Here is a 27424-nt window from a genome sequence, read left to right on the forward strand (position 1 = left end):
AGTTTGATTAATTTGTGGGGGTGGGTTGTAGACATTTGACCCTCTAAGTAACAGGACATGTTTTGGGAAAATTACTAAAGAGATGTCACTAGAACTTTACTGGTTTTTAGCAGTTACGACTGCCACCACCATTAATCTGCTGCAAACCTACTTGAGTGTCCTTTGTTATTCTGTTGCATTAGAAACATTGCTATTTGACTATTCATTACAAATTTATTAACATTAAAATTCAAGAATCACACCTCCAATGCATATCAATTTTCTCAGACTCTGCAAATTTGGATCTCTGCCAGAGAACCAGAGATCCAAACACCTGCGACAGTCTTACAGACTGCTTGGTTGTAGTTCTCGGAGAAGAACAATACCTTTCAAGTATTTATAAATCCTTCAACTCCACATTTCACAAGACATACCAGATGTGAGGACATTTTAATCTGTATAGGATATAGAAAGTCTCTTCACATTGCATTTCAAATTTGCTCAGAGTACTTAATGAAATTGCCAAAGGATTTTGATTTTCATGAATGTTAGCTGATGAATTTGACTAGGCCAGAAGTACTACAACTTCATATTGTAGTGGCTTACAACCCCAAAGTGGAACTCACTTCTATTGCGAATTGAAGCCAATATTAATTGTTTCTGTACTACAAAATTACCTTCATGTCAGACTACAACCGACAACCTTTAGAGAGCATTCATAAGTGATCTACATAACCACAGGTCCTGCATAAATCTACCGAGGAAACCCTGCAGGGTAGCAGATGTTTCTGCTTACCAGAGAGAACCAATACTAAAAGTTGCAATAAGTGAGAATGCTGGTTTCAACAACAGCAAAATTGTAAAGGTTTTGTTTTTTTTATTTGAAGTGATTGCAAATTTTCTTCACGGTACAGAGCTTTTCATCCCCTCTGTACACTGCTATAAAAGTTCACAGGAACATCACACAAACATACAAAATATTTTAACAAATTTTCAGTTTTAAATACATTTTTCTTCTACCCTGGTACTATGCCCAACCATAGCAAAAAAAGTGATTCAGTCAAATGTATACAATCTTATTTACAGAGGAACAGTTGATCAAAGTGCTTAAGAATCCTGATTTACTCTTGGGAATATTTACAGTTTTCTTGTTTTACAAGTCTCTTTACAGCACGTTTCCTTATACAGCTCATTTTCAACTCGGAAGAGAGCTATATAAAGAGGTTCAGGAGGTAATGCTTATAAGAAAACCATTAAAAAATTATAAAGCTTACATCTTTAAGACATGATAGCCTAAAAAATGCATCTTAAGTATTCACACACACTGAAGAAGTCTTTGACATGGCTGCAAAGAAACTTAACCCTGAACTCTCAAACAGAGGCTCCTGGAACTATAACTAGGCTGCATTACAGCAGACAATTCATAGCTGAGGCTAGTGTTCAATGTAGAGTGACTATGTCCTCCATACAGTTTGGACATGACAATCTCATTTATGTACTGGGCAATCCACCTTTCCCCCCCCACAAACATTTGCCCTGCTTGCCAGAAAAAGCATAAGGGAATGGTTACAAGGAAATATGGTCACCCTAGATGTGAATGCTTCATGCCCTGAAAGGAAATACCTTGGACATGTCCTGTATGGGAATTAAGGACAACGTATTATTGTACACCCAATAAACAAAACCCAACACGCACCCCCACCCTACCCAGAACCAACTTAATGCACTTCAGAAGGCATGTGGTTGTAGATCTGCTAGTTAGCAGCCATTGGTGTGGTTTCCAAAAAGACTAAGTGAGCTGAGGAAGAGGTTACGATAAATCATCATCTGTATTCACCACTGATATCTGCAAGGAAAAAACAAAAACTTGGTTATAATTAAGTTTACCATGTTTATATACAAGGACAGGAATTTAAATTAAACATTTAAGTAGTTCACCCTAATTAGGTACTGTTGTAACAAAAAAGGCCCACAACTTCCAAAAAAGTCCGGCTAGACCACAAGAACAAAACAGGTCCTTGAGTCTCAACAGGACTTGTATTAAACCTGACTGGTTTAAAACCCAAATTCAAAGGTCTCAAGTTACTTAAGATGCTAAAACCCCATTTCTATAGGCCCTCAGAAACTGAAGCCATATTTCTCCCAACCTAGTGTCCAAACAAGTACAGGAGACTACCCAAAGATACAGTACACATTGGTCCGATTTACATTTCGAAATTGATTATATTCAGCTCTACATCCTTTGGCACTGGTTTTCAGCTTTAGTAGCTGTGCTAACAGGATTAAGAAGTGATGAAAGGCTTTCTTCAATACAGATTGAATTAAGAGGTGCAGAAGTCCTAATAGGAAATGTGAAATAAATACCTTTTACATAATGTATTGAACCTAGCTCTTACAATTTTCTGCAAAACTCATCATGCCATGGTAAGTGTTCCTGTTGGTAAACTGCAGATGCACTTTACTATTGTGGTCATTGTACTGACTAATCACTTACAAAATATGTCAAGGTGGACGCACAGATTAAGAATAAAAATTCAACCTTCTTAATGGTATTTATGCAACAATTGTAGCATAATTCAATCACTCAGCATTTTTTCAGTTCCAACTATAGTAATGGAGAAAAATAGTCTATTTTCTGCAAAGATGTGGTCTATGAAGAAACTCTACCCTTTTTTACTAAATGGTAAAGCAATTTCCAGGTAGGACTTGAAAACTAGTGGCCAAATGCAGGAGTTTAATACATACTGCTGGGTATGTGTGTCCCACTGATGAAGCATGCCTGCTGATGTCTATGTTGAGATCTTCTTCTGTTGTTTTGAGATACACAGGGTTGTCAAAGTTCATGCTTTTCTTGTTTTTGTGCTGCCAGTTCCGCCACATGAGGTAACCACCTACAGCTGCCATTGCCAGCAGTACTGAGAACAAAAAAAACAAAAAAACACTGGATGATGCTGTCGGTTTACCTGGACCCTCTTATCTGGCCAAGGTTTCCTACTGATTTTTCAGTAATTGTAGTTAAATTAGGGGAAACTACAAAGTGATAGTATGACTCCTGGGTCATTTGCAGGCTATACTGTATATGTGGAGCAATCATTTTATTCAGCAAACATATGTGGGTCACCTTGCCAGACTAGCAGTCATTGCCTAGCCATCAGCACAGGTTTGTCCAAGACCTTACTGTAGTCATACGCGCACAGAGCATTAGAAAAGTTTTACACCGCCAGATGAGCCTACAAAATAAAGTGCAAGTTGATAAGTCTGTGGTAGGACGATACAGGTTGCTAATGGCAGCTGGGTGAAAGCCAAGGATGTAGGAAAAATCATTCACATCTTGTATTGAGGGAAATCTCTGCTTGAGCAGCTATAAGTGAAAGAAGGTGCAAGTGTCACAATAGTATTTTTCCATGTTAACGGGGGGGGGGGGGGGGGGGGGGTTTACTCACACACTGGGAGGATAGCCCATGCTGCTGCCGATCCCTTTGCAGAAGGGTTCACCTCATGGATTGATGTACTCACATTCCCCTCTTAAAACACAGAAGAGCCGTTAAGTGCTTCTACCAACATTTTCCAGAATTCCCAGCAAGGATCTAAATAACAGGTCCTCTCATTTTCCTGAAATAACATCTCAGCTGCAAGCCATAAAATGGAAAATCTGCCGTTTTGCAGAGGGCTGTCCAAAATGGATCTTTGGCAAAAATCTATATATGTAATGCTTAGGTTGTGAACTACAGTCAAAAGTACAGTGAAAACCCCACATAAACATACATTAATCTTAGATTTTGTAAAACTAAAATTTAAATGATAATGAAGCTATATACATCCCCCCACCAATAGTCAGAGTGGCCTTGTTGAAACTTCAGAGAGCTTACAGGAAGCCTTGTACATGCCATACAAGACATAAAACATGTGAAGGTTTTAAAAGGAGAACAGCAGAATATACTTTTTGAATGAATGAAAATTTTACAGTAATGTGCAGAAAATAACTGCCAAATCAATTTCTACACAAGACACTCTGCGGAGTCTAGCACTGAGTGAATATGGAAAAAAAGTTACTTGAACAATACCTGAAGCAGCTGGATGGGCATTCACCTTTGGCAATGCAGAAGCTTTAAATAAAAATAAAATTGTTAAAAGGTGGGAATGACTTGATGCTTAATTCAGATGCTGTAAAGCTTCCAAACAACCAAAGCAATATTTGATTAAATCATATTGGTTCACAATTGAAAACTTCCAGGTTTATGCCATGATCAAGCATATTCTACTCCTGATAATTGCATAAAGAAACAGTACACAATTTCATTCTTTGCTTATTTGGCTAGAATATTGGCAAACTGCACTGATCATTGAAAAACTGCAACTCATTTCAAGTGAAAGTTTTGTGCCTCCAACATGAGTTGGGAAAGTTGTTCCAGCAAAGAATAGGCTGCCAAATCTCAATGAATTTGAGCACAAACCTAGTCACTGCCATTTTTACATGGACTTGACCCACAATTGTTTTAGACTATAGCTTGTTTCAACACCTCCATGAAAGTGCAATTTTACCTCCTTGGAAAAAGGCATCCCACCCCAACATTATGCATTGAAATAAGTCAAACAGTAAAATGGATAAGTTAGTATTTTCAGTTATAGCAATACTTTGAAATTCTGGGGAAACTTTCAATGTACTACAGAAATACATATCCCCAAAAAACCTTAAGCCATCTCATAGTATTGCCATTAAGCAATACTGAATATTAATTCAGACCCATTCCCTGAAACAGCTGTTTTCACTGCCAACTAAAACCTTTCACCTAATACTCAGTGTCCACCTACACACTGATTATCTGCTGAATAGCAACCAACTTAAAATTGCCACCAGGGGTCTCCACGTTAATATGTATTCAAATGTGCCCAAAAGTGCTGCTCCATTCCCAAAAATACATCTGTAGAATACCATTCAGCTTCAGCATCCCTAAACAGTTCAGGTTATTGTTTCATGCAACCAGACCAGTACATGTTGCTTTCCACCCCCCCCCCCCCAAAGCTGGCATAATCTTGCATTAGGTTTATACTAGAGGTTCCTCTAGGTTTCCTTACAGCATTTGGGTTTTCTAGTAGCTTTTTCAAAACAGTCATATCACAAATGGGCTCAAGGGATCTACAAACCCAGTCGCATCACAACTACGTACAGCTTGCCATCTAAAAGTGTTTGACAATTCAAGAATCTCATGCAGCTAAAGTTTTGACTACTACTAAAAGAGTTTTAAAAAAATTTCATCATTCAAGAGAAAGAATTGGGAGAAAATTGTAATCCTCTTCATTCAAGAAGCTTTTGTAATTTAAACTTCAACTCTTATGGTATCACACTGGCAGATGGTGTAATAGATAATTTAGCTGCAAGACTAGGCTTTGTTTTTAAATAGTTCCTAAAATGCACAGTTTAGTCACCTTGATTCCATTTATTGTATGAAACCCTAACATGCTAAGGGAATATTCTAAGCAAAGCAATATTTGCTCAGCATCTTTAAGAGACTGTCCTTTGACTCATTTCCACACAAATATGCAGCTTTGGTTTGGCTGGTTACAGAACCTAAAAAACTATGACACAAGGATACTTAATGTTGAAAGGAAAAAACTGGTGGTGCCATCTCCCTGCAATATCTGAAACCAGACATCCCTATCTGTCCTTCCTACGTGAAAGGAAACATTTTTTGCTACTAATGCCAATCTTATTTTGGGTCAAAGTTATTCTGTTCCACAACAGAGTGCAGGGCTGCATCAGCCAGATGCAACAATTACCTTCAGGGTAAGTGTGAGATTTCTTTAGTTTGACATCATCCTTTGTGAAGCCTGTGGACAATGTGGCTGCCGTAAAAGAAAGCAATAAAGGAAAGGTTTGGTAAGGGTGTAACCAATGTACACTGCATTTTAAAACCTGTGCACACCAAGAAACCAAAAGGGCTCAAAGCATTTGACATTTTGGAGTTAACTACAATATTAGCAACATGATTATCTGGCATAATATGGAGGGAAAACAGCATGCAATGAACGTTGCATGATGCCCTCATTGCACCAGTCCATGAAACTGGACAACTCACACCACCCATCTGAACATGGCTAAATACAAGTTTCTCTGCAGACATTTTGCTAAAGGGGATGCTTATTTGAGAAGTATTTTGGTTGAGTGTCAAGACGATGTTCAGGTTATCACCATTTTCTACACTGGGAATCCTGCAATGGGCATTGTAAAGCCAATTATTTGTACACCACCAACATTACAAGCTGCAAAGAACCTCATACAGATCACAATTAACTGAAACCACACACCAATGCCAAATATGGGGAAAATTCAGAATGTTTAAGTGTGGTAAAGAAAGCCTACATATGCAAACTGGTAGGTACACAACACAATGTAGTTAAAAGGTGCGAATACGTTTTATATTAGGCAGAGCAGTGGTACTGTGGCTGGAAGGTTGCCGGTTCAAATCCCGCAGCCAGCAGAGGAATCCTACTCCATTGGGCCCCTGAGTAAGGCCCTTAACCCCAACTGCTCCAGGGGCACTGTACAATGGCTAACCCTGCGATCTGACCACAAGCTTCTCTCCGTCTGTCTGTATCATGGAGAGCAAGCCAGGGTATGTGAAAAGATTAATTCCTAATGCAAGAAATTGTATATGGCTAATAAAGTGATCTTATCTTCTTTTTCTTATTACTTGCACAACAGTGTTGCCTAGCCATGCCCTTTGTTGATCACTACTGGAAAAGCCCTCTAATACACGAGGTCAATAGAGGTGGGGGTCAGCTTCAATTACTAACGGCTAATCCAAATTGATATTGATCAGGGTCATTAAAGCCTAACTATACCACTTAATATTTAAAATTGTTTCAATTAAACCATTAGATGGGAATTTTGGCTACATCTGTTCAAACAACCCATCAAAGTTCCTCAACTCCAGCATTGGCAGACTGATCACAACACGTACAACTCTCAAATTCCAAAACTTCCTTGCTCTCAACTTCAGATGGCTACCTAGAAATTTGGCATTTGCTCTAAGGGGAAAAAAAAAATAGATTGGCAATGCAAGTCAAACTGATCTGCAAAACTGTGCTTGAATATGAATTTTAGGTTGTAAAAGTAAAAACCCCAGCACAACACTTTTCACAGAAGAGTTTGAAGAATTTAGTGGTAAATTTATAAGTTTGCCGAGTTGTTTGTAAAATTGTCATTAGTTAATAAGCTCACAGCCATTAAACAGCTTTTACAGAGGGCTAGCGCTAAACCATAACCTTTCTGAATGTAGCTTTCCATCACTTGCTTTTATTGCCAATTCATGTCTGTGTAAAGGGCTGAATATGCATTCTATTTAAGTCACATAAGAAATGGCTTGAAGGAAAAGGAATCAAGTTGTCTCAAGGGAGTCTGAAACCTCAATACAGAAGATTAAGCTGCCAGACTACCCTTAATCAAACAATGTCCAATTCCTTTACTGGCAAGTGGTTAACACATTCAAAGCTACTGTTACTATGGTCATCACCATGGAGGTAATGAAATCTGAGTTACTTGTTGGCAGCCTAATCACCTTTAAGTATCATTGGCATTTAAAGAAAATGACAGTTGGTAATCTCCAGTGTTCACAGAATCATAGAAAGACCCCTTTTGGCCTAAGCACTATGCCTCGTGTAAGGTTTATGCCAAATGATCTATGCATTGTGTGCTGGTTCCATCACCATGAATCCAAATCTCCCGTTAAAGCACACAAAACAAGTCCTGTTATTTTCTAGAATATTACAAGGGCAAAAAAAGGCATTTACATGGGTAGTGCCCCACATTACCGTGACTTGGGTCAGGTTTCAGCCCTTAAGAAAGGGCATTTTCATGATTAAACAGTCACAGTTCATTTAGTTCAGCAAGAAATGCAATTCAATAACTAGTTAAAAACACCTTTGTCCCTCTGCAGGATTAAAATGACTTTAAATCTATTTTAACTGGAGGGGATTTAGAATCACGTTTAAGTTTGCAAAAAGGATAGTACCAAGCAAGCTATTTGAATCATGTAGCAAAGGCTATGCTTTTATACTATTAAAAATGTTGAGAAAGTTAACAGATTGACTGGCAGGTGCTCCTACAAAACAAAGCATAGGCATATTCCTTCTTGATGGGTTTGCTTCCAAACCTGCTTTACACTAAAGTATAAACTGCATGAAAACCATTGCTTACCAATCAAATGGGAAGCATGCCCAAAATGGCTTTTATTTAATCAAACTGAACGTGAATACCTCTGGCATTATGCCCAGAACAACTTAAAGGTGAAGCATTCCAGATTCCTTGAGATCTGAAAAGCTTAAGCCTTTACAGTTCATCAGTATTTGCACTCATCTACTTGCCTGGTTTACAACTTTGATTGTCTGAATCCAGATCCATACCAGCTGGGCAGACACAAGTGTACTTTGGAGAGTGCATGTTTATCTGAGGAGCAGGTAGACAGAGATATGCACAGCCACCATTAGGCACTTTGATATTGCACCAGTTTGTACCTGCAGAAATTGGGGAAAAAAGTTAAATATAAATCAGTAACTGGTTAAAGCAGTTAACTAGATCTTTAATTTGATTGGTAGTTATTGCATAAACATGGTCAACATTCCTCAGTCTACGTTGAGAGTACATTATGGATGCTACACAGACCCTATTAAACCCAAAACATTTCTCTGAACAAAAGTTCAGAGACCAGCATTGAGAAAACCTGCTCTGCACCTTACTATCAAAATGTTATACCTTGGAGTTTGCAAACGGTTACCCAGGAGAAGCAGACAGAATGTAGTCATTTAGCCTTGTGAACCTTTAAACCTGATGAACTAGGTCAGTTGCCCAATTGTGGAACTGACTCTCAGAAGGTTATCTTAGCAATACTGAAACTATTCTACCTGCAGGACACTTCAAATAAAATCCTGATTCACAAGTTTGAATATTGTAGGGATCACCATAAAACCACCTTAAAATTAGAAACATTCAAATCATTTAAGTTGCTCAATCACTGCAACATCTAGTGGAGCAAAGGTGAAACTAAGGCTAGAATTGAAGGCAGGAAGAGTATATAGCACATTAAGAGAACTAACCAGACAGCTGTATTAGTTCATGATAAACAATGATGTCCTGAGGCTCATTGAGATTGCTGGCAAGGGTGATCACATCTGATCCTGTGAACTTATTTGCTCCATAGATCGCCTCCTTCTCTCCATCTGTCCAGAATACACGATCCTACAAGAAATTATACAAAATACAATGTTAACCTTTAAAACTGCAGCCATTAAGTTCTCTATTCTTGGAAAGTCCATCTCAAACATTTAAGTCATTTGTACCCAAGTAGCACAAAACACCTACATTAAGATTCTGCAAATAGTTTTAATATAAATACAAGTTTGTAGAAGCAATGTCCTTTACCTCAAACACCGCAAGAGCAAATGGATGGGCAAGGTATTCCTGTGACTCCAATATTTTTCTGCGGTTTTCACCATTCAGGTCCACACTGGAAAGCATATGAAGTTTGGAGTCCACCCAGTACAGTCTGTTTTTTACCAAGTCTAGAAAAGATTTAAGATGTATAGCATAGCTTAGATGAAAAGCAATTCTATCACTACACAATTAAGAGGAAGTCTCAGAAATAAGGCGTGAAAACTGTAGACCTCTTGTATAATAGAGTATCCCCAACAGGACCACACGAGGGTATAAAGATAGGGCAGTACTCTGGCTCTGTGCCTAAGAATCTGTACCTGTGGCTGGAAAGTTGCCGGTTCATATCCCACGGCTGGCAGAGGAATCCTACTCCATTGGGCCCAAGCAAGGCCCTTATCCCCAACTGCTCCAGGGGCACCATTTAAATGGCTGACCCTGTGCTCTGACCCCAAGCTTCTCTTCATGTATGTTTCATGGAGGGAAAGTTGGGGTATGCAAAAAGCCAAATTCCTAATACAAGAAATTGTATATGGCCAATAAAGTGATCTTATTTTACTCATCTTCAGTGACAGTTCCCAACTTAACTATTAAGGTATGGGGAAACAGGGGTATAGGAGTGACCTACCAAGAGTGATTCCATTGGGCCACTGAATGTCAGTCTGTACAAGGAGCTGTCTATCAACCCCATTCATCCCAGCTTTCTCAATTTTTGCTGGTTCACCCCAATCTGACCAGTACACAAACCTAGAAAGGAAAAGAACATGCCAACACTAAGTTTACACAGCTCATTAACTGGTGGAAGACAGCTGCAACACCTTGCCCAGCAGACGTCACTTAAGAAACAGGCTTAACACTACAGAGGATAACACCATCTGAACTGAACATCTGTTGTGGCAAGATTTCATAAGTTGCACTGCATTTAATTTGTGAATGGACTGAACCACTAATTTCATAAAGAAAATTACCCAGACAATGGATCAATAGCTATAGAAGCTGGCTCTTTCAAGCTGCTGTCAAAGAGGACTTTCTTCTTGGTGCCATCAAAGTTGGCCACAGTGATGGTTTTTGCTCCCAGATCAGTCCAATACAGGTTTTTATATATCCAGTCCACTGCAATTCCAACTGGGGTTTGCACATTTTCAATAATCTTCACACGACCAGTAGCTTCATCTCGTCTGTCTAACAAAGCACTGAAATGACAAGTCATGAGCAAGTGTATAACTTTGAAAACAAAACTGTTTTAACAGACAAGGATAAAATGTTAGCTCTCCCAAAAGTTGGGGTTGGGTCAAAAATTGTCACTTTAGGTTTGTACCATCTGTACTTTGACAAAATTCACAGTGAAGACCAAGGCAATCCTTCAGATCAGTTTCATGTTCCTCCACAAATCTCAACTCAAATCTGGGGGGGGGGGGGGGGGCGGGTGTCTCAATCACCATCAATGGGATTTGGTCTTCAATTTGGCATGAACTTTTTTCTAGGGTCAAACTGGAAAACGTAAATTCCAGAAACAGAAAAAGTCCGATTTTAGCAGCAACATTAAAGTAATTGAAACTTCTGAAGAAAACCTGCATTTCTGGTTAAGACTGCTTCAAAAACTATGCTGGACCCCACCTTCCAGGCTGTTTTGATCAATCCAGCACCTGATCCTGTATGTTTACTCATGGCTTTTAATATGAGGGAGAATGTTGAGCACAGATTTGAAAATAGAACTGGAGCTAAAATCGGACTTTGGTTAGAAGTGAATAAGCGGAACAAAGACTAAAACAAGGTTGAGCCAAAAAAGAGAATTGTTAGCATAATTACCTAAAGATTGCTTTTTGTCCGAGATCTGCCCAAAATATTCTCTGCTGTGAAAAGTCTGCATCCAGCGCTACAGTGTTCCTTAATTGCTCTACAATCTGGGTGTACTCCCTCCTCTCCAAACCTATCTTCCTAATGTCACGTCGGTTGGTAAAGATGAGGCATGGCTCCTTGCCTGCAAAGATTTTTTGCAATTAGTCAACATTTAACATTTAAATGTTTACACTTACTGTTTAACCGTGATCTAAATTAAGGACATCCTAATTGCAGCTACTGTATATACTGGAAGAACTACTAGTGTGATGTTTCTTCTCATTAATATTCATACTTTTACAGCATTTTCAATAACTGAATTCAGGTTACCAAGAGGGTTTTAGTTTTTGTACTAAAATTTCTACTACAATTACTACTGCTTGCATACATTTCCCCTGTATAGCCAAATTGCCTACAGGGTAGAAAGAAAACTGGTCCCTTAGGTCCACTTCCATTTAACTCCTAGCAATCCCAGGTTTTATGCTATACAGTACGTCACTCCAACCTGGATTTGTATTCAAGTGATTTTACCATTTGTAAATTACCATGTTCTTCACAATAATAGTACTTGCCTACTGCTTTGCATACTCCTGTAGGCGGATCCATCTGGTAACCAGCGTGACATTCACACTTGTATCCTCCTTTTAAGTTGATGCATATCTGACTGCAGATGCCCGGATTCTGGCATTCATCAATATCTGGGAAGAAGCACATCAGAAGCATTTGATGAGCAAAATAAATGTACTCATTCACCCCCTTCCCCAGCCCTCTCCAAACAGGTCACTCCAAGTTTCAAAAGCTTTGCTTATCAAATTTAAGGGGCAATTCTCAGTTCTTCAGCTGGATAAGTTTATGGTCATTTACTATGACAATTTGGAGAGTATGTCTTTATAAAGCAGGACATTTATGGAGCAATTTGAGCCAAGTCCCTTGTTCAAGGATACAACACCAGCTTCCCACCCAGTATTATAAATCACAAATCCCCAACAAACCTGGCATTCCAATACCTCACCACTTCCAAAAACAGGAATGGGGAATTCTTTAAATCTTCAGTTTACACATTATACAACAAATGGTACCCAAGCAAGATGTGCAGAGAAGCCAAGTTAATCATTTTAAACATTTTACTCCAACAGACCTGTGCAACTAATCAATCCTGGATTAACTAGAGATACTGCTAGAAGAGCTGTTTAACTATTTTAAAAAATTAGCTTAAAAGCAACATGTAAGAGAATGTTCAAATTTGAAGATAAATGCTGTATGAAAATTTCACTTTCACACCTTCATATAATGCCAGGTCCTCATTACTGCACTCCTCAAATTTAACATTAAAGCATAACTGGTAAATGAGACATTTACTTAAAATACCCTTCAAGACGTCCTTCACCTTACATTTGCATGTTTTAGACCATTAGGTACAGAGAAATTGATAATTAGTAGTAAATGAAAAACTTACCTCCACAGGTTTTACGGTCAATAAGTTGCAGCCCAGGAGTACAGTCACATTCATAGCCAATAACTAGGTCTCTGCAGATGTGGGAGCAGCCACCATTGTTTAATAAGCATTCATTCAAATCTGAAAGAACCCAGAAAACAAGAATTTGAATGCCCATCTGATTCCCAGAAAGTTTCCCTAAATTTTAAAATTTGAAAATTGCACTGCAATAGAAGCTCACTTTTGAATTTAATTAGCCAAATGTCAAAGCATTGACAGTTTCCCATTGAAGAAAAGCACACAGAATTACATAGTGACAACTTCATAAACCAATAGGCCAAGTTATTTTACACCATGAGCAGGTTTCTCAAATGAATAGTGATCTTGGAATAATACTGTTCTTAAGTCAAATTCAAGCAACATGAGGTACTCAATGCTTGGCATTTAAGGCAAGTTAAAGTTGTACAATCCACAAACTGAAAACCAACATCATGATTTCAATAAACACAGGAACAGGAGAATAATGCCTCATTCGAGCAATAGATTCTGGCTGACACCAGTGTGATTTAAAGTAGATATCACCTTCAGATCGGACCAGTCCAAAGAAACTAGCTGAAAAACAGATCATGTTCATCTATGCCATCTGTGCAATGGTTTTTAAACTACACTGGCAACAGCATTTGAAATTTCAGGACAAAATCGAGGTGACAATTTTCTCCCATTTCTTTGGTTCAGAGAGCATTAGGAGTGGAAGTAGATTCAGCAGTATTTTTATTAAATCCTGTACAGATCTGACAGAAGACTACTGATGATGCCATAGAGAACATCATTCATACCAACAAGTATGTTCATGCATGTGTGGAGGGAATTCTTTGATCTGCATTAGTTTTCTGCAATTGCCATCTACTTTTACATTAAGTACTGTACCTTAGATCTGAGCATCATGATTATCCATTATCCAATAGGACAGTTTAACAGGATGCCAGATCAAGACATTAAATTGGAGGTAAGAATAATAGCTAAAGGAATTCCAATTATACAGTTTTGATGAATAGAATTGGAATGGTCCTTGGTAAGCAATGGTTAAATGTTTCACTGCAATGGAATTTCATTTTGCAACATATTCAGTTTGTAAAAGCTCATGCACTGAATTTATATTACACCTTATTATGCATTCCTGTCTTTACACAGAGAAATTGTAGTCTAAGAACCAAAATAAAGAGCCCATAACAATCTCCTGTTTACGTACTGCATTCTTTCAAAGGTTCGTCACTCCAGTCTGGGCAGTCTCTGTTCTTGTTACAGACTTTGCTCATTTCAATACATTCTCCACTCCTGCACTTAAATTTATCAGGACCGGTACACTGGGTCACTAGGGAAGAGAAATGTAAAAAGTCAAGTAAATATACTGTGCTTCATCACATTAGTATAGAGTTACACAAATTAACAATATGAAATATTCATGGTAATGGTCAGGATTTACACTTGCCGATATTAATAGCTTTGTACTCTACATCTATAGATACAAGGTAAAGCAGGGGCGCAGATCTTAGTGCGATGTTCATAAAACAAGCTTAACTGCACTGCAGAAAAAACATTTTCTGCAGAGATGAACGTGCTCTTCAGAAGTCATAATGCACACTGACAACTAACAAGCATTAATTTTAAACACCCAATTGTAGTGACGGAAGTGTCTGATGGACAAGTTGCTATTAAGACTGCAGATGACTTGCATCACGCCAGATAAACATTAAGCAAAACATGGCAGGCCAACCTGCTCCATGTTCAGTTTCAAGTTTTCATTTGACAAAATCATACTGCTGGCTTCACTTTAAAATGTCTCACAAGAAGTATCTACTCACTGTTTTTACAGTTGACTTCATCACTGCCATCACCACAGTCCCGAATGCCATTACACTGCCGGCTCCCATGGATGCAGTTTCCATCGTCACACTTGAACTGGTCTGGGCGGCAGGTTCGAACAGCTAAAAACAGATGTACCAGTGCTATAGCCTTGCATGTTAAGTTTCCAAAGCATGATCAGAATTTAAGTCATGAACTTAATGGTATCCATTACATATAACCAGTATAGCCTCATGCAGCCTTGAGTACCAGAATATACCCTGTATACACCTGAAATAAAGTGGGGAAGTGGCTTTACAGAGCTTTTTCCTCAGTAAACACTTTAAATAGCACTGCAAGAATATTAGTTAGCAATGACTGTTGGTAGCAATTGAAACGGCGGATCTACTCACGACAGTTGGCCTCATCGCTCCCATCCTTGCAGTCAGGGTCGCCATCACAGCGCCACTTGCGGTGAATGCACTCCCCCGAGCCACACTGCACCTCGCTGCTGGGGCACTTGGCCGGAGGGGTGGGCTGGCGGCCACAGCGCTCCGGAGACTCGTCTGACTGGTCCTGACAGTCCACGTCCTCGTCACACACCCAGCTGGCGGGGATGCAGGAGGCGTTGCCGCACTGGAACTCGCTGGGGCCGCAGGAGGAGGGCGCGCAGCCCACCTCGTCGCTGCTGTCCCCGCAGTCATCTTCCCCGTTGCAGACGAAGTTGCGAGAGATGCAGCGACCGCTGGCACACGTGAACTCCAGAGGGGCACAAGTAATGTTGCCTACAGAAAGGAGAAAGGCTTCCAGTTAACACGGCCATAGCTGAAGGTTTGACGGTCCCTCAGCAGATCATTCGCATGCTGAACATATCAGAGATCTGCTGGTTATGTCTTAGGAGGCTATTAAATTAATTCAGGGTGACAGCCTGCAGCTGCTTTCCCAGCATGTAGGTTCACTGTAGCATACAATAGGAATGCATAAGCTTTCAAACATTAAATCCTAGCCATACAGCTTCTGAATAACTCCTTTATTTACATTTGAATTGTATTGATAATCACATTAGGAAAACCAGCATTCAGCAAACCACCAAGAGATTTTAAGCAAAGAGAATGATGAGATATCTGGGAGAAATCAAAAAAGGGAAGCATGAGAAGGGCAGAGCAATGGTTTGGACATGTACAGCATGCTTCATCTTCACTTTTTAATGGGAACTCCGAGACGAGCAAACAGGAACAGAACAGCCAAAGTGAATGTGAAAAGGCAGCAGTCTCCTTCCCCTAAGGAAACTTGCCTCTCCACGTTGACCTTTATAAATACACATAGTACCTCCTGCTACAACTGTCTAAATATAGGCACTCGTACGTGAACCTTTACACAGCCTTGAATTCCTTCACTCATTTAGTGGCCCACCATTTGGCATAGCCACAAAACACAGATATTAAACACCAAGACCACTGACCACAGTTAATTTCATCATCCCCATTGTCACAGTCTTTTTCTCCATCGCACTTCCAAGTCACTGGGATGCACTGTGTTGATCCAGCGCCACAGCTAAACTCATTGACTCGGCAAGTCCGCATATCTACAAAAATAAGCAAGATATTTTCCCCATTACAACAAATATGAACTTGCGGCGATATTTCTTAAAACTGGGATCTTTAACCCACTAGTTAGAATGCAAGTTAGAAACCATGTTGTCCAGTTCAAAGAACCTCCTAATCCCCTCCTAACTTATGACATTTAAGAGTCAGACTTCATGCAATTCCAGTGGCATCCTATTAAATCAGAACACTTCCAGGTGACCAAGATGCCAATCTAAGTTCAGTACAAAGCAAGTGTAAAATCAGAATGGTATCTATACAGGTGAGGGAGGGAAAAGCAAGACGATGCAAACTTTTCTGGTTTGACAAGGAAAAACTTTGCACGTTCCATAAGATAGCATCTTCTAGAAAAACTCCCAATAGAATACAGGTTATTTACAAATACAGTATTTTTGCTTAACATCACAAGTCCTTGCAAGTTTCTCTTAAATACTAGAGCTTTTATAATACATTTGAGGTGAAAAACTTACGACAGATGTCTAAGCTCTCATCAGATCCATCTTCACAGTCTGGCTCCCCATCACACTGCCACCTTTTGGGGACACATTGGCCATTTTTGCACACAAAATCCACCTCTGCACAGGTCTTCCTCACTACAAAAAGGGGCACAATGGATTAGGGCTTTCATATTTTTTAGAACAGGGATTAGCACATTTTCAGAGACAAACATGTTGCAGGCCATCATGGGCACGTCTACAACTCCAATTTTAGAATGCTGGCACTAGTTTGTTTAAGCATGACTACAAAACTGATTCTAGAGGACACAGTTCAATGAAAAGCCAGCCATATTTTAGAAGTATGTAAGGCTATCAAAACTACAAAAATACTAGATAACTCATGCGCCAATATTAACCCTGTACCCTTCGATGCAAACATGAGCACAGGAAGCAGAGCTGTCCAATTGGAACAGAGCTGCTGTGATCTCACATTGTACTGACAGGCCTATATTAATGATGCCTGCACCAAGAGATTGCTGTACACAGCTAGTGAAGCACTGATACTGCCTGTCATATCACATCACCTGAGCTGCACATTTCATTCCTCCTCACCTCTTTAAATTCTCCAAGAGGCACGGAAACATCTAAATTTTAAGGGAAGCCCTTCACCCCCCACACACCTACCAAATAGTACTACATTCCAGCCTTGTACTTTATAAGGACAGTCTGCAGCTTCAAGGTTTTTACCTTTTAAAAAAATAGAATGGGCAATGCTAAACCCATTTAAATCAGTACAGCGTATTGTTTTCCGCAGAACAAACAGCCATTAAAGAATCCAAATACTATTTATTTTTTCAAGTCCCCTCATCATGAAGTGTTATTTCCTCTGTGCCTGAATAACCAAAGCTGTTCAATCTTATTGAAGGTCTTCCAAGAGATCACATTCAGCTATCCTGTTGCCAGCATTCAATACAGTTCAGTTTTCATGCTTGGCTAACTGTAGTGACTATACCTTTCCCCTGCTTGTCTGCCTGGCCCAGTTCTGTGTATTAGGCCTTAACTGCTATAAAATGTATTTTCTCCTCTAACCATTCTGCACTTTTCACAGACTCATCCTATGACCCAGATAGCATACAAATATGGGAAAAACCTGTCCCAGAAGAGCCCTGAGAGAGCTTTCATTACTCCCCACTATCAGCATATACCACCTGACTATTCCAAGTATAGAATCTTCCACATGGCAATCAAAATTCCAGGTTATTTGCAAAGACAATCAGTTCTTAACACTGGTCTTTATCACACTAGCTCAGCTTTATTAATCCTATCATGAAGCTATAAGAAGCTAGTCAGGTTATGAATTGGCTATTCATATTGACATTCACTACAACAGTAGTTCTTTGGGCACAGTTCAACAGCCCATAATATGGTAAATTGTTTTATTTCTCACAAAACAGGCTATTCAGGACTGTATGCAATGTTCCAAAAACTTATGCATAACTCTAAAGGCTCTTAACTTCTGGAGCCTCCCCCCACCCCCAACCCAATCTTGCATGAGGTTTAGCGATTAATCCAACATGATTTCTCCCCCCACCCCCAATCACTGGACCATCAGGTGACACGAGTCAATACACAGCCTTCCAGAAGACAGTCCTCCTTATACAGATGAGAACTGGTTCCTCAAGTTACTGCTAAAAGGCCACAGTTCTTTAGTAGCTTTTTCACACCCACTTTTTTTAAATCCCCAGGAGCTCATACTGAACCCTATACCAGAAGATCAGAAACAACTCAGTCTTCAGATAACCGAACACTCAAATCCATTTTGTGCGATTTCCAGAAAATGTACAGCAAGTATGGGGATCCTTCCCTCAGACTGGGATTGCCAGTTGCATGCAAATAAGCAGTAATCACATTACCGTCTTGGAAAAAGCAAAGGGAAGGATAAACCATCAGCCCCAGGCAGCATGCATGGGGAAATGTACAGTATGCTTTGAGTCAACAGCTGTTGTTTTCAAGTGTGCGTGGTATTTAACATTTGCCTGGTGTATTTGTGCTACTCTGATACAGAGCCTTAAAAGACATTCCCACTTCAAGAAACAAGAACAATGGAAAAAATATGTATTTGTTAAACCTTAAGCCAGATACTGGGACCTACAGGAATTATTTCCTCTCTAGTGCTGTAGATGTACAAATAAAATGTGTTAATCAGGCTCTGACCTTTTACACATCAATGAATTTATTGACATGTACTTAATCTACTGCACAACTGTACATCCTAACTAAATTAGGCTGCTTAATTCAATTCTCAGGTTATAACAAAATCCAGAAGACAGGTCCTGCACAAATTGAGTTTGAGACCCTTCTCTACAAGTTAAACTAAGGAGAGCACGAGTACAGCCACCTTAAACCAGGTACTTATTCACATTAAAATTGTATTACTAATTCAGTTTATCCCAAAACAAAGTGGGGATACATTTGTCATGCTGTACCATAATTCCCATATTAGAAATGACAGATTGATGGTAAATAAGCAGGAAGTTTACCTATGCAAGGCTTGGAGCAATAGAACTGCTCAAAAATTGTTTAATGAATTTAAGTTGCATAATATATTTACACAATTATGAAAGTTGAGTATGACTAGATTTGGTGGGACATGAGCATTGCACCATTAAATCAAGCCTTTCATTAAAGCTTCCTAGCACCAAGCAACTAGGCCCTTAGGTGTTTCTCCTGTGCATCTACAACAATCTGTTGAACTCCATTGTTTAAATGAGTGATACAGTACATTATGCAGTACCACTAGATGGATTTCCCCTTCAGTTTACGCCTTCCAAATATACTTGGAGATCATTCAAAGCATAAGCCTGGTTAACACAAGCTCTCACCACAGGTATTCTCATCACTTGCATCAGCACAGTCTTCATCTCCATCACATTTCCACACAGATGGGATACAGCGTCCATTTCCACATTGAAACTGTGAGGCCTCACATTCTGTTCTTGATCCTGAGAAAAAAAAAGAAAGGCTTTTAGGCAGTGTTTAGTCTTTAAAGCATTTTCATTTAAAACCTGGACCATATAGGAAAACCTGGTTGAAAAGGATTTTACTACCACCTGCAACAATCTCAGACAGCTTAATCTTGCTTCAGTATCTCACGGTACTTTACAAAACCTGGCAGCATTTGATCATTGGTCATCCATTTCCAACACCCTAGAACATTCCAAGTGAAGAGATTAATCTCTCCTTCAAAGTCTGGATATCCACTATAAGAGTCAGGAATATTAATTCCAAAATGCCACACAGCATCATTACAAAGATGAGGTAGAGAAGTTAAAAATAGTTCACCAAACCCAAATAAAAGAGGAAACTTAAGGTATGGCCACAGAGTACAAGCATCTTAGAATGAGGCATTTGATCTTTAACAACCAAGCAATTAAATCAAAATCCTGACAACTGGCAGGACCACCTACAGCATATACTGAATTTGTTTGGAAATTCAGGTCCAGTGGAGAAAAGAGCTACCTAAATTTAGACATTACACAAGGACAGCTGCACTGCTTAACTTCAACAAGTGCACTGGCATAGGCCCTACCACCTAATCAATACAACAAATTACAAAATGGACCTTAAAAAGCAACCAGGGGAAAGCAATAGTTAATGGCAAATTGGCATCAATATAATTAGCTAGCTTTCACATTGGACAGAGTAACCTGGAAAACAGAATGCAGTGTTGAAAAGTGATTTGGAAGTTACATATTAACAAGGAAACCACCTGTTGGGAGGCAGATTGTTAATGCATTTAAAATGCACACAGCAACCAGGAAAGCTGAAGCTCCTATTCCTATGGCACAGGCATGAACGGGTTAAAACTTAAAAGGAATCCAGTCCTTCACAGTTTTACACCTACCAACCTAGAGCAAGGGAGGTTATATTTACTACAACCAAGATCTACTAAGCATACAAGTACAGCTCAGATTAATTATCACAAAGTACAATGAAGGAAACAATTAGGTTTTGTTCAGTCAAAACAGGGTCAGACTGAAACCTCACATGACAACCAGCAGGCAAAAGAGCCCAGCATACAAAGTCAAACAATGCCCATTTTTTCCTACTGAAACAAATTGGATATAAAGGGGACTCTGGAATGACATTTAAAAAAACAGATTCCTAACAATTGTATCATGAATGTTTGATACAGCAGGTAAAATAACCGAACATTAAATGAAAAAACACTAAAAAGCTACCATTAAAACAGTTCAATTTAAAACCTCTGTATTGACCCCTCTTATAAGACGTCTAAAACACTGCATCTTATTGAATCATTAGGAAGTTATTCATCAATAAATTCTGTATATTCCCATCTCAAGAAAGGGCATAAATGACTCTTACAGTAGGAGTCATTATAATCAGTGAAGCCAAGGGACCCCACCTCCAGTTCTGCAAGGTTAAAATCCAGTATTTCTTCCAACAAACTATACAATAGTGTTCTACTTGGCTCAGATGCTACCCTAGACCTCACACTGTAGCAGAGGGAAGTGGTGGGAGCTGGAGGACATACTGTACTGTAGCACAGAGCAAGCAGAAAATAGGTACTGTACAACAGCCAACTTGTACATCCAAAAATAGGATTCCCACTACCCATTGTGATTTGGAGGAGTAGTTATATGGATTAGCATGCAAATAATGACAATTAAAACCCTTTGTGCAATACATTTAACCTCATTATGAACCTGCACCAAAACCCCCCCCACACACGCTACTAAACTACGAATTAAACCATTTAGCTAGTATTTTCCGTTCATGAAAAGCCATGCCATACAGACCTTTCACGGAGATGCAAAATGAGGCTGTCAATCACAGGCTAAAATGCTTTCAATAGAGGTACTGACGACGTATCAAGAAACATCTCGCACTCATTAAAGTGTTCACTCGTGCAGTTTTTAATTTTACCAAGTAATTTTTAGAGTACAAAATGTTCCAACTGTACCCTAATGCTGGCATTAATACCACAAGTCAAGTTGTACAGTTTAAGAGTAATTAAAAATTCAGATAAATGGATACTTCATATTGACCTTCCCCACCCCTTACACTTAACATTCACACTATATTAAACTCATGTTCTTTACATTGTAAGGTCACTTCCCTGCTGTCCCTTGGTCCCACATTGTCAAGAGCCTAGTTAACATTATAATTGGGTCAAAGGGCCTTAGCCCAATTAATGTAATAGGAGGTAATAGAACCGCCTCCACTATTGTCCTAGTGTGAAGTTGGGGGAAGCCATGATTATTTTTAAGGCTACAGACTACCCTGTAATTATGCATTTTAACACGAGACAGTCTCTGGACACTTCGGAAACGTATACCACCGTAACAGCTGCCATCCAAGACTATCCAGGGAGGTGCAAGAAAGAATAAGTACGACTCCAAAGAACCAACATGAGAATTAAAAGTTATCCTACAGCAGTAGTTTTGATTTGCACCTAAAGCACCCTACGTTTTCGCTCATTTACATTTTAACTGGGAGTATTCCAACAATAACCGCTCGAAAAGGTGTTCCCAAGGTAGAAAAGGTTAAGAACTGCGTCAACCTTTCTTCAGACAAAACATCCTACAAGTGTTACATAAACACCACTTCTCTGGGTTCATTAGTCCTGCTTTGCGAGCTTGTCTATCTGCAGGTAACCAGTGTGAAATCCCTAGGTCGTGCGGTGGGCTGAGTCTGTGCGGCGCAGCCTCGTTGTGAAAAAGGTTTCTACAGTATCTCAGACAAGTGACCAGTTTTCTCCGGCGTGCTACGGTTCTCTACTTTCCCCGCCTACACGGAGCATGCAAGGAGACTCGGGTCCTCTCCAGCACCATTCACTGTTCTAGCTACAGGCTCCGAAATAAATTCAGCTTTCCAATAGAGTAGAATTATTGTGGAGAAGCTTCCCAGTCAAAATTTATCAAATGCAGCTTGCATGTAATAAGTCATGTCTTGCTATAACCACATTAAACCCTACATGGGATAAAGTAGCTGCATTCAATGACAGCTTGGAGTATGGCAAGCCACAATAAACAAAAGTAAAGCCGTTGAAAATGCTACCACTTCACGCAATCACCCTTTTATAAGCACTGTTTTGAGGCCGGGGGACAGATGCCATGTTACACCGGCAAATTACTTCCTAGATATCGACACTTTATAAAAGAACATTGTGTTAAACCTGTAGGGGCTCGGCCCAGTTTAAAACGCTGCCTATGCTTTCTTTTCAGTAAACGGGTAATCAAGGTTTTCGCTACTTCGTTGTGAAGGAATCTCATTTTTAAACTAGTGCAAGGGTGTTTTACCCATAAACATCCTACGAGCATGTATAGATGCATCATACAGTCTTAAATCAGCATTTATATTCAATCAATTTATGATCATCCTATTAAGGGTTTCATTAACAGTCTGTAAAAATGCACGTTCTCAGTGTATAGGCCACCTTACATACAGTATACTGTATATATACACACACAAACACACAGTACAGATTTTATAAATCAAAGTTAAAAGCCAATTTATCTCGACCCCTAATAACCGCATCTTTTCCCCCCACATCTACACTCGTTTTAAAGACAATGTTAATATCCATTTTAAATAAGGGCTCTTTTATACAGCAGAGGCCCGTAAAATTCAAACAATTAGCAAGACCTCGCAACAGCTACATTTAAAAAGATAGCCGCCTTGTCTTGGACCATGTTGAGCGCAGAAGCACAGCACGAGAGAATAAAAGAGCCGATTTCACGAACACGCAGTAACGCTGTTGTGAAACAATTCTCGCTATTTACACAATACAGGACCAGCTAGATCCCAGACACGACAGACTTCGCATTACTGTACTCACCCTTAACATAACCGCACTGCTGTAGACATATTGCCAGGATTAGAAAACCCAGAATAGACGTTACCATTTCGTGGTATAGCTTTATGTGGTGTGCACTGGCCTCGTCTTCCTGCGCCGATACTGTAATACAAATATGCCTGTGCGGGACAAACGGTAAAAACCCTCTCGTCTCTCTTGTATCACCCCCTTTTCAGCCCGCACGATTTTTAGTCTCTGCCTTTTCGCAAACTGGTAATAGCACAGCTGCAATCCATGTCCTAATTTACTGATAGCGTGAACCTGCTGCAAATAACCGCGCCAGTCGAGTCAAGGGTTTTTTTTCTCTTCCAACATGTCATTTACCCATATTTAACCCTTCCCTTGCCTAGAAATCAAGCCTGTACCTTGTTTCTAAAGCGAACTTTCGCAATCACCTCTGTATCCCGCTTATCAACACTTTTAGCTAATAGGACTAACAGTGTTATTGAAAAACAATGTAAGGATTTACACGCCAATTTACTGTATTCGCTAAGGTAAAAATGGTATTTACACGGGAATTTCCTGTTCATATACGTCTGGTTTCTATTAAATTGTAACTAAAAGGTTCAATTTATTCAAATATATATTTCTATAAATAGAAAGTGTAGAATTTTATTTGGAATAATATAGAAACATTGAAATCCCCATATGCAGGCAGTAAAATAGTTTTCACCATCTATCAATATAGTTATTCATTCAACGATTCTGCAGAAATCTGCTTCAACTAGAAAGTAAAAATGAACAACCCTCATCCAAACTGAAGTTAAAAGTACGTGTAATTAAATTAGTCACGAAGAGAAGTTAAATCCTGGACAACCTGCATTACGGGTTTTTTTATATTATGCAACTTTAGTTTCTTGAGGGACATTAGAATATGTATTCATCAAAAGTCGTTACCAGATCCTTTCACCAATATCTTACAGTAATAGTAATAGATGGCCATCGAATGGGGTATCTGACGTGCAGTCTTCCAGAGCTGTTTGCAAAGTAAAGCAAAAATTAGTCTTGCTAGCAAAATGCGTTTACCAAAGGGTTTACTATTAACTTGTCTTCCCCTTGTCTTCCATTTACTCTGGATCGCTCCTGCAGTGCAAACAGCACAACAGGTTCAATTGGTGTCGACACTAACTTTCCCCCTCCCTCTCGATTTCCAATAATTTTGTATTACCTGAAGGCACAATTACGTCAGCTGCACAAAAACTCAGAAAGTCTAAAATGGTAGAGAACCGCTCAGGGTCGACGTATATGTTTTAAGTATTTTCTTGATACCTTTTAAAGAGGTTTGTTTACAAGATTATTTCTTTTTTATTTAAACGTTTTATTTATTATGAGCTATTTTGCCGAGGTTATAATTCAGTATTTTTTACTATGCAAAAAAAAATCTAAAATTAAGAAACGTACAGTATTCGATGTAATAAGCTTTTTATTTTTGCTAATAACCGAATCTAACGTGAAATACATGCATCTATTTGAATGTTATTTAAATGTTTAAAGAAATGCAAGCTTTCTGCATGCTGGCATTTTACAGGATATTCAAGTCTAAACAATGTAAATGTGGCTTAGGTACTGTATGTGTAAAGGTCCCCTGCAATATTATAAGAGAATTCACTTCCATGTAAAAGTGTATAGCCTCTGAGGTATTCTAAAAGACATTTAAAAGGGTGTGTATAATATGAATTCTGGATAGTAATTAAAGAAGAGAAAAAGTTTTTCTAAGAAGATAAAGTAAGAAGATGAAGTTTTTTATCTCTTAGTTTTGAGCAATACTTTAAGTGAATGTTAACTGTTATGAATGTTTTAATGAATCGCCAATAAAATAATCTTTATAAAAGATGTAATGGTGTAACATCTAACACAAGCCTTTTATTTTTGTATATTTAAAATATCTGATGTATTTTGACAATAATAGTTGGAAGTGAATTTATAAGAAGAAGTTTCCCTTATTGTTGATTAATTTCATGCAACAAAAAGGTTTTTGTGGAAAAAAACGGAGATTTGTTAGATTTAGAAACAAGCGCAGCAGACTGTTAAACCTTCCCATGCTTTAGTCTGAATTTCTGTTTTACCCAGTAACCCACTTGCTATGTCTGGCTTTTTAAATGTTTTTCCTGCTGCCAAAAGATCTTCATTTCCTTTTAATCTAGTGTGTCTCACTTTGTTCAGTGTCTGTTAGTTCATTTATGTGGACTTGCTGTAGTCCTTAGCATGAGGTGAAGCTATGCAGACTGTCTCATTTCAGAGAAAAAGGGCTGTGACATTCCATGCCCTGTCCTCTCCAACAGAAAGACAGAGATGAATGACCACTTCAGTCCTGTATCTTCTGGGGCAAACTGGGACTACATAACCGAGTTATAAATTGTGAAGCCTGTATCTACATTATTATGATAAAACACATGAAAGTAAATTTAAAATGAATTATGGAACATCTTTTTTTAAACCCTTTTTCATTCTACCTACTGTATAAACAACCACTTTAGGAGGCAGAATATCAGTGCTGGAAACCGAACTGATAAAAGGTACAGACATCATAAAATATTTTACATATGTATAAGAATGTATAGAATATAATTTTATTAGAACTGTGATCCATAATACAGTAAGAAAGTTTACATTTGTATACAAAATGCCTATAATCTATTATAATTATTATTATAATTCTGTGACAACATTCATGATTTAAATGAACTCTATTCAATTACCTACAAGGTGCAAATACTGTTTACCATTACCAGACCAAAAATGAATACATTATCCAATTAACATTCTTGTTTTAATTTAAGTTCTATTGAAAGGGGATAGGAGGGGATTCAGAGGAATTTGCCTGATAGTGCTTTAATGCTATGAATGGAAGTAACATTCCTTGAGGCTGTTTTTGACCTAGATTTATTGAACCCAAGGAACAAGTATGCAAATTATGCATCCTAACGTATCCTTTCAACATGCTACCCTGGTAACTAATAAAGTGAAGTATTACCTTGAATTCTTATTTATTTAGAGTGCCCACTTTACCTTCTTACGTCCTTAGTTGCTCGCGTCCAACTTTCAGCTTTGAGGTAGTCTCTACTGGGTGAGCCTGGAGAGCTAGACATTGGAAATTTACATATCAGTTCAGCTTCCACCCAGACCTCCTTTCCAGTTAATGAATCTGATATTGAATGTAAATGTCAATTGTCTTTCTGTGAGCCAAAATCTACAGTTAAGCATGTTTTAAGGTGACAGATGTCAAATCATAGAAAAGCTAGAGATGTAATACACTATAATTGTCTTTGTTTTATTTAAATAAGCTTAAATATGTAAGCTGCACTCTTAACAGGATACTAACATTTTGTACTCTATCCCCCCTTTCAAGAGATACTGTATAGGCCATACAGTACCTGGCTATATAACCACACAAGGCACTGCTGCAAAAATCTAGTTCGTAATACAAAATAAAATGCATTTTTGTCTAAAAGACAGTCCCGGAAGGGGTTTATTTCCTTGGCATATTTAGCTGTCACTCTATAGGAAAATATGAATGAAATATAGATCTGTACTGGTGTTTGAATTTTTCTGTCAGCAACTAAATAAATCTCTTAACTCCATTTCCAGCAAGAAAATGAAGCAAACACATCACACCTCTAATAAGCAATTCTCTTTCTTCCCCATGGTAACTACAGCACATTTCAATCACAAAGCTGGAGGGGAGTGTTGCATCACTCTCATTTGGATGAAATGATTACTTAGCCCTAATTTCTACATGTCAGACGGTGTGTGAATGTACAGTATCTCCTTCTGCAGAGTGAGTTAGATATCCCATAAATATAGAGAAGATCCCTTAGAAGATCCCTAAGGTAAGACTGACGCTAGAAGAGCTTTGCTGTGATGTTTTTCTTAATCTTTTACCATGGTTTCCTTCTGCCCTTCATTGTAACATACTTGACTTTCCTACTAATTTTACCATTATCCTACTTTAAACCATTTTAGTCATAGAAGAATCATAGA

General features: G+C 38.7%; 1 protein-coding gene across 2 annotated transcripts; it reads right to left on the reverse strand.

Moving 5' to 3' along the window:
- Nucleotides 1–837: 837 nt before the first annotated feature.
- On the reverse strand, nucleotides 838–23769 carry vldlr (very low density lipoprotein receptor). 2 transcript variants are annotated; one of them, XM_088910608.1, is made up of 20 exons: nucleotides 23426–23769; nucleotides 19446–19565; nucleotides 16597–16719; nucleotides 15985–16107; nucleotides 14936–15307; nucleotides 14543–14665; nucleotides 13930–14052; nucleotides 12702–12821; nucleotides 11818–11943; nucleotides 11216–11387; nucleotides 10375–10599; nucleotides 10035–10153; nucleotides 9398–9537; nucleotides 9073–9214; nucleotides 8344–8493; nucleotides 5758–5823; nucleotides 4044–4085; nucleotides 3423–3503; nucleotides 2725–2894; nucleotides 838–1825 (listed from the first exon to the last, which is right to left on the reverse strand). In XM_088910608.1, the coding sequence occupies exons 1-20, from the start codon at nucleotides 23490–23492 to the stop codon at nucleotides 1790–1792; spliced, it is 2640 nt and encodes an 879-aa protein (XP_088766734.1). In that variant the 5' UTR covers nucleotides 23493–23769; the 3' UTR covers nucleotides 838–1789. The 2 variants fall into 2 exon arrangements, with proteins under 2 accessions (XP_088766734.1, XP_088766735.1); XM_088910609.1 differs by lacking the exon at nucleotides 5758–5823.
- Nucleotides 23770–27424: the final 3655 nt, after the last annotated feature.

This window comes from Atractosteus spatula, chromosome 3 (genome assembly GCF_055471065.1).
Source record: "Atractosteus spatula isolate fAtrSpa1 chromosome 3, fAtrSpa1.hap1, whole genome shotgun sequence".
NCBI classification, from domain to species: domain Eukaryota; kingdom Metazoa; phylum Chordata; class Actinopteri; order Semionotiformes; family Lepisosteidae; genus Atractosteus; species Atractosteus spatula.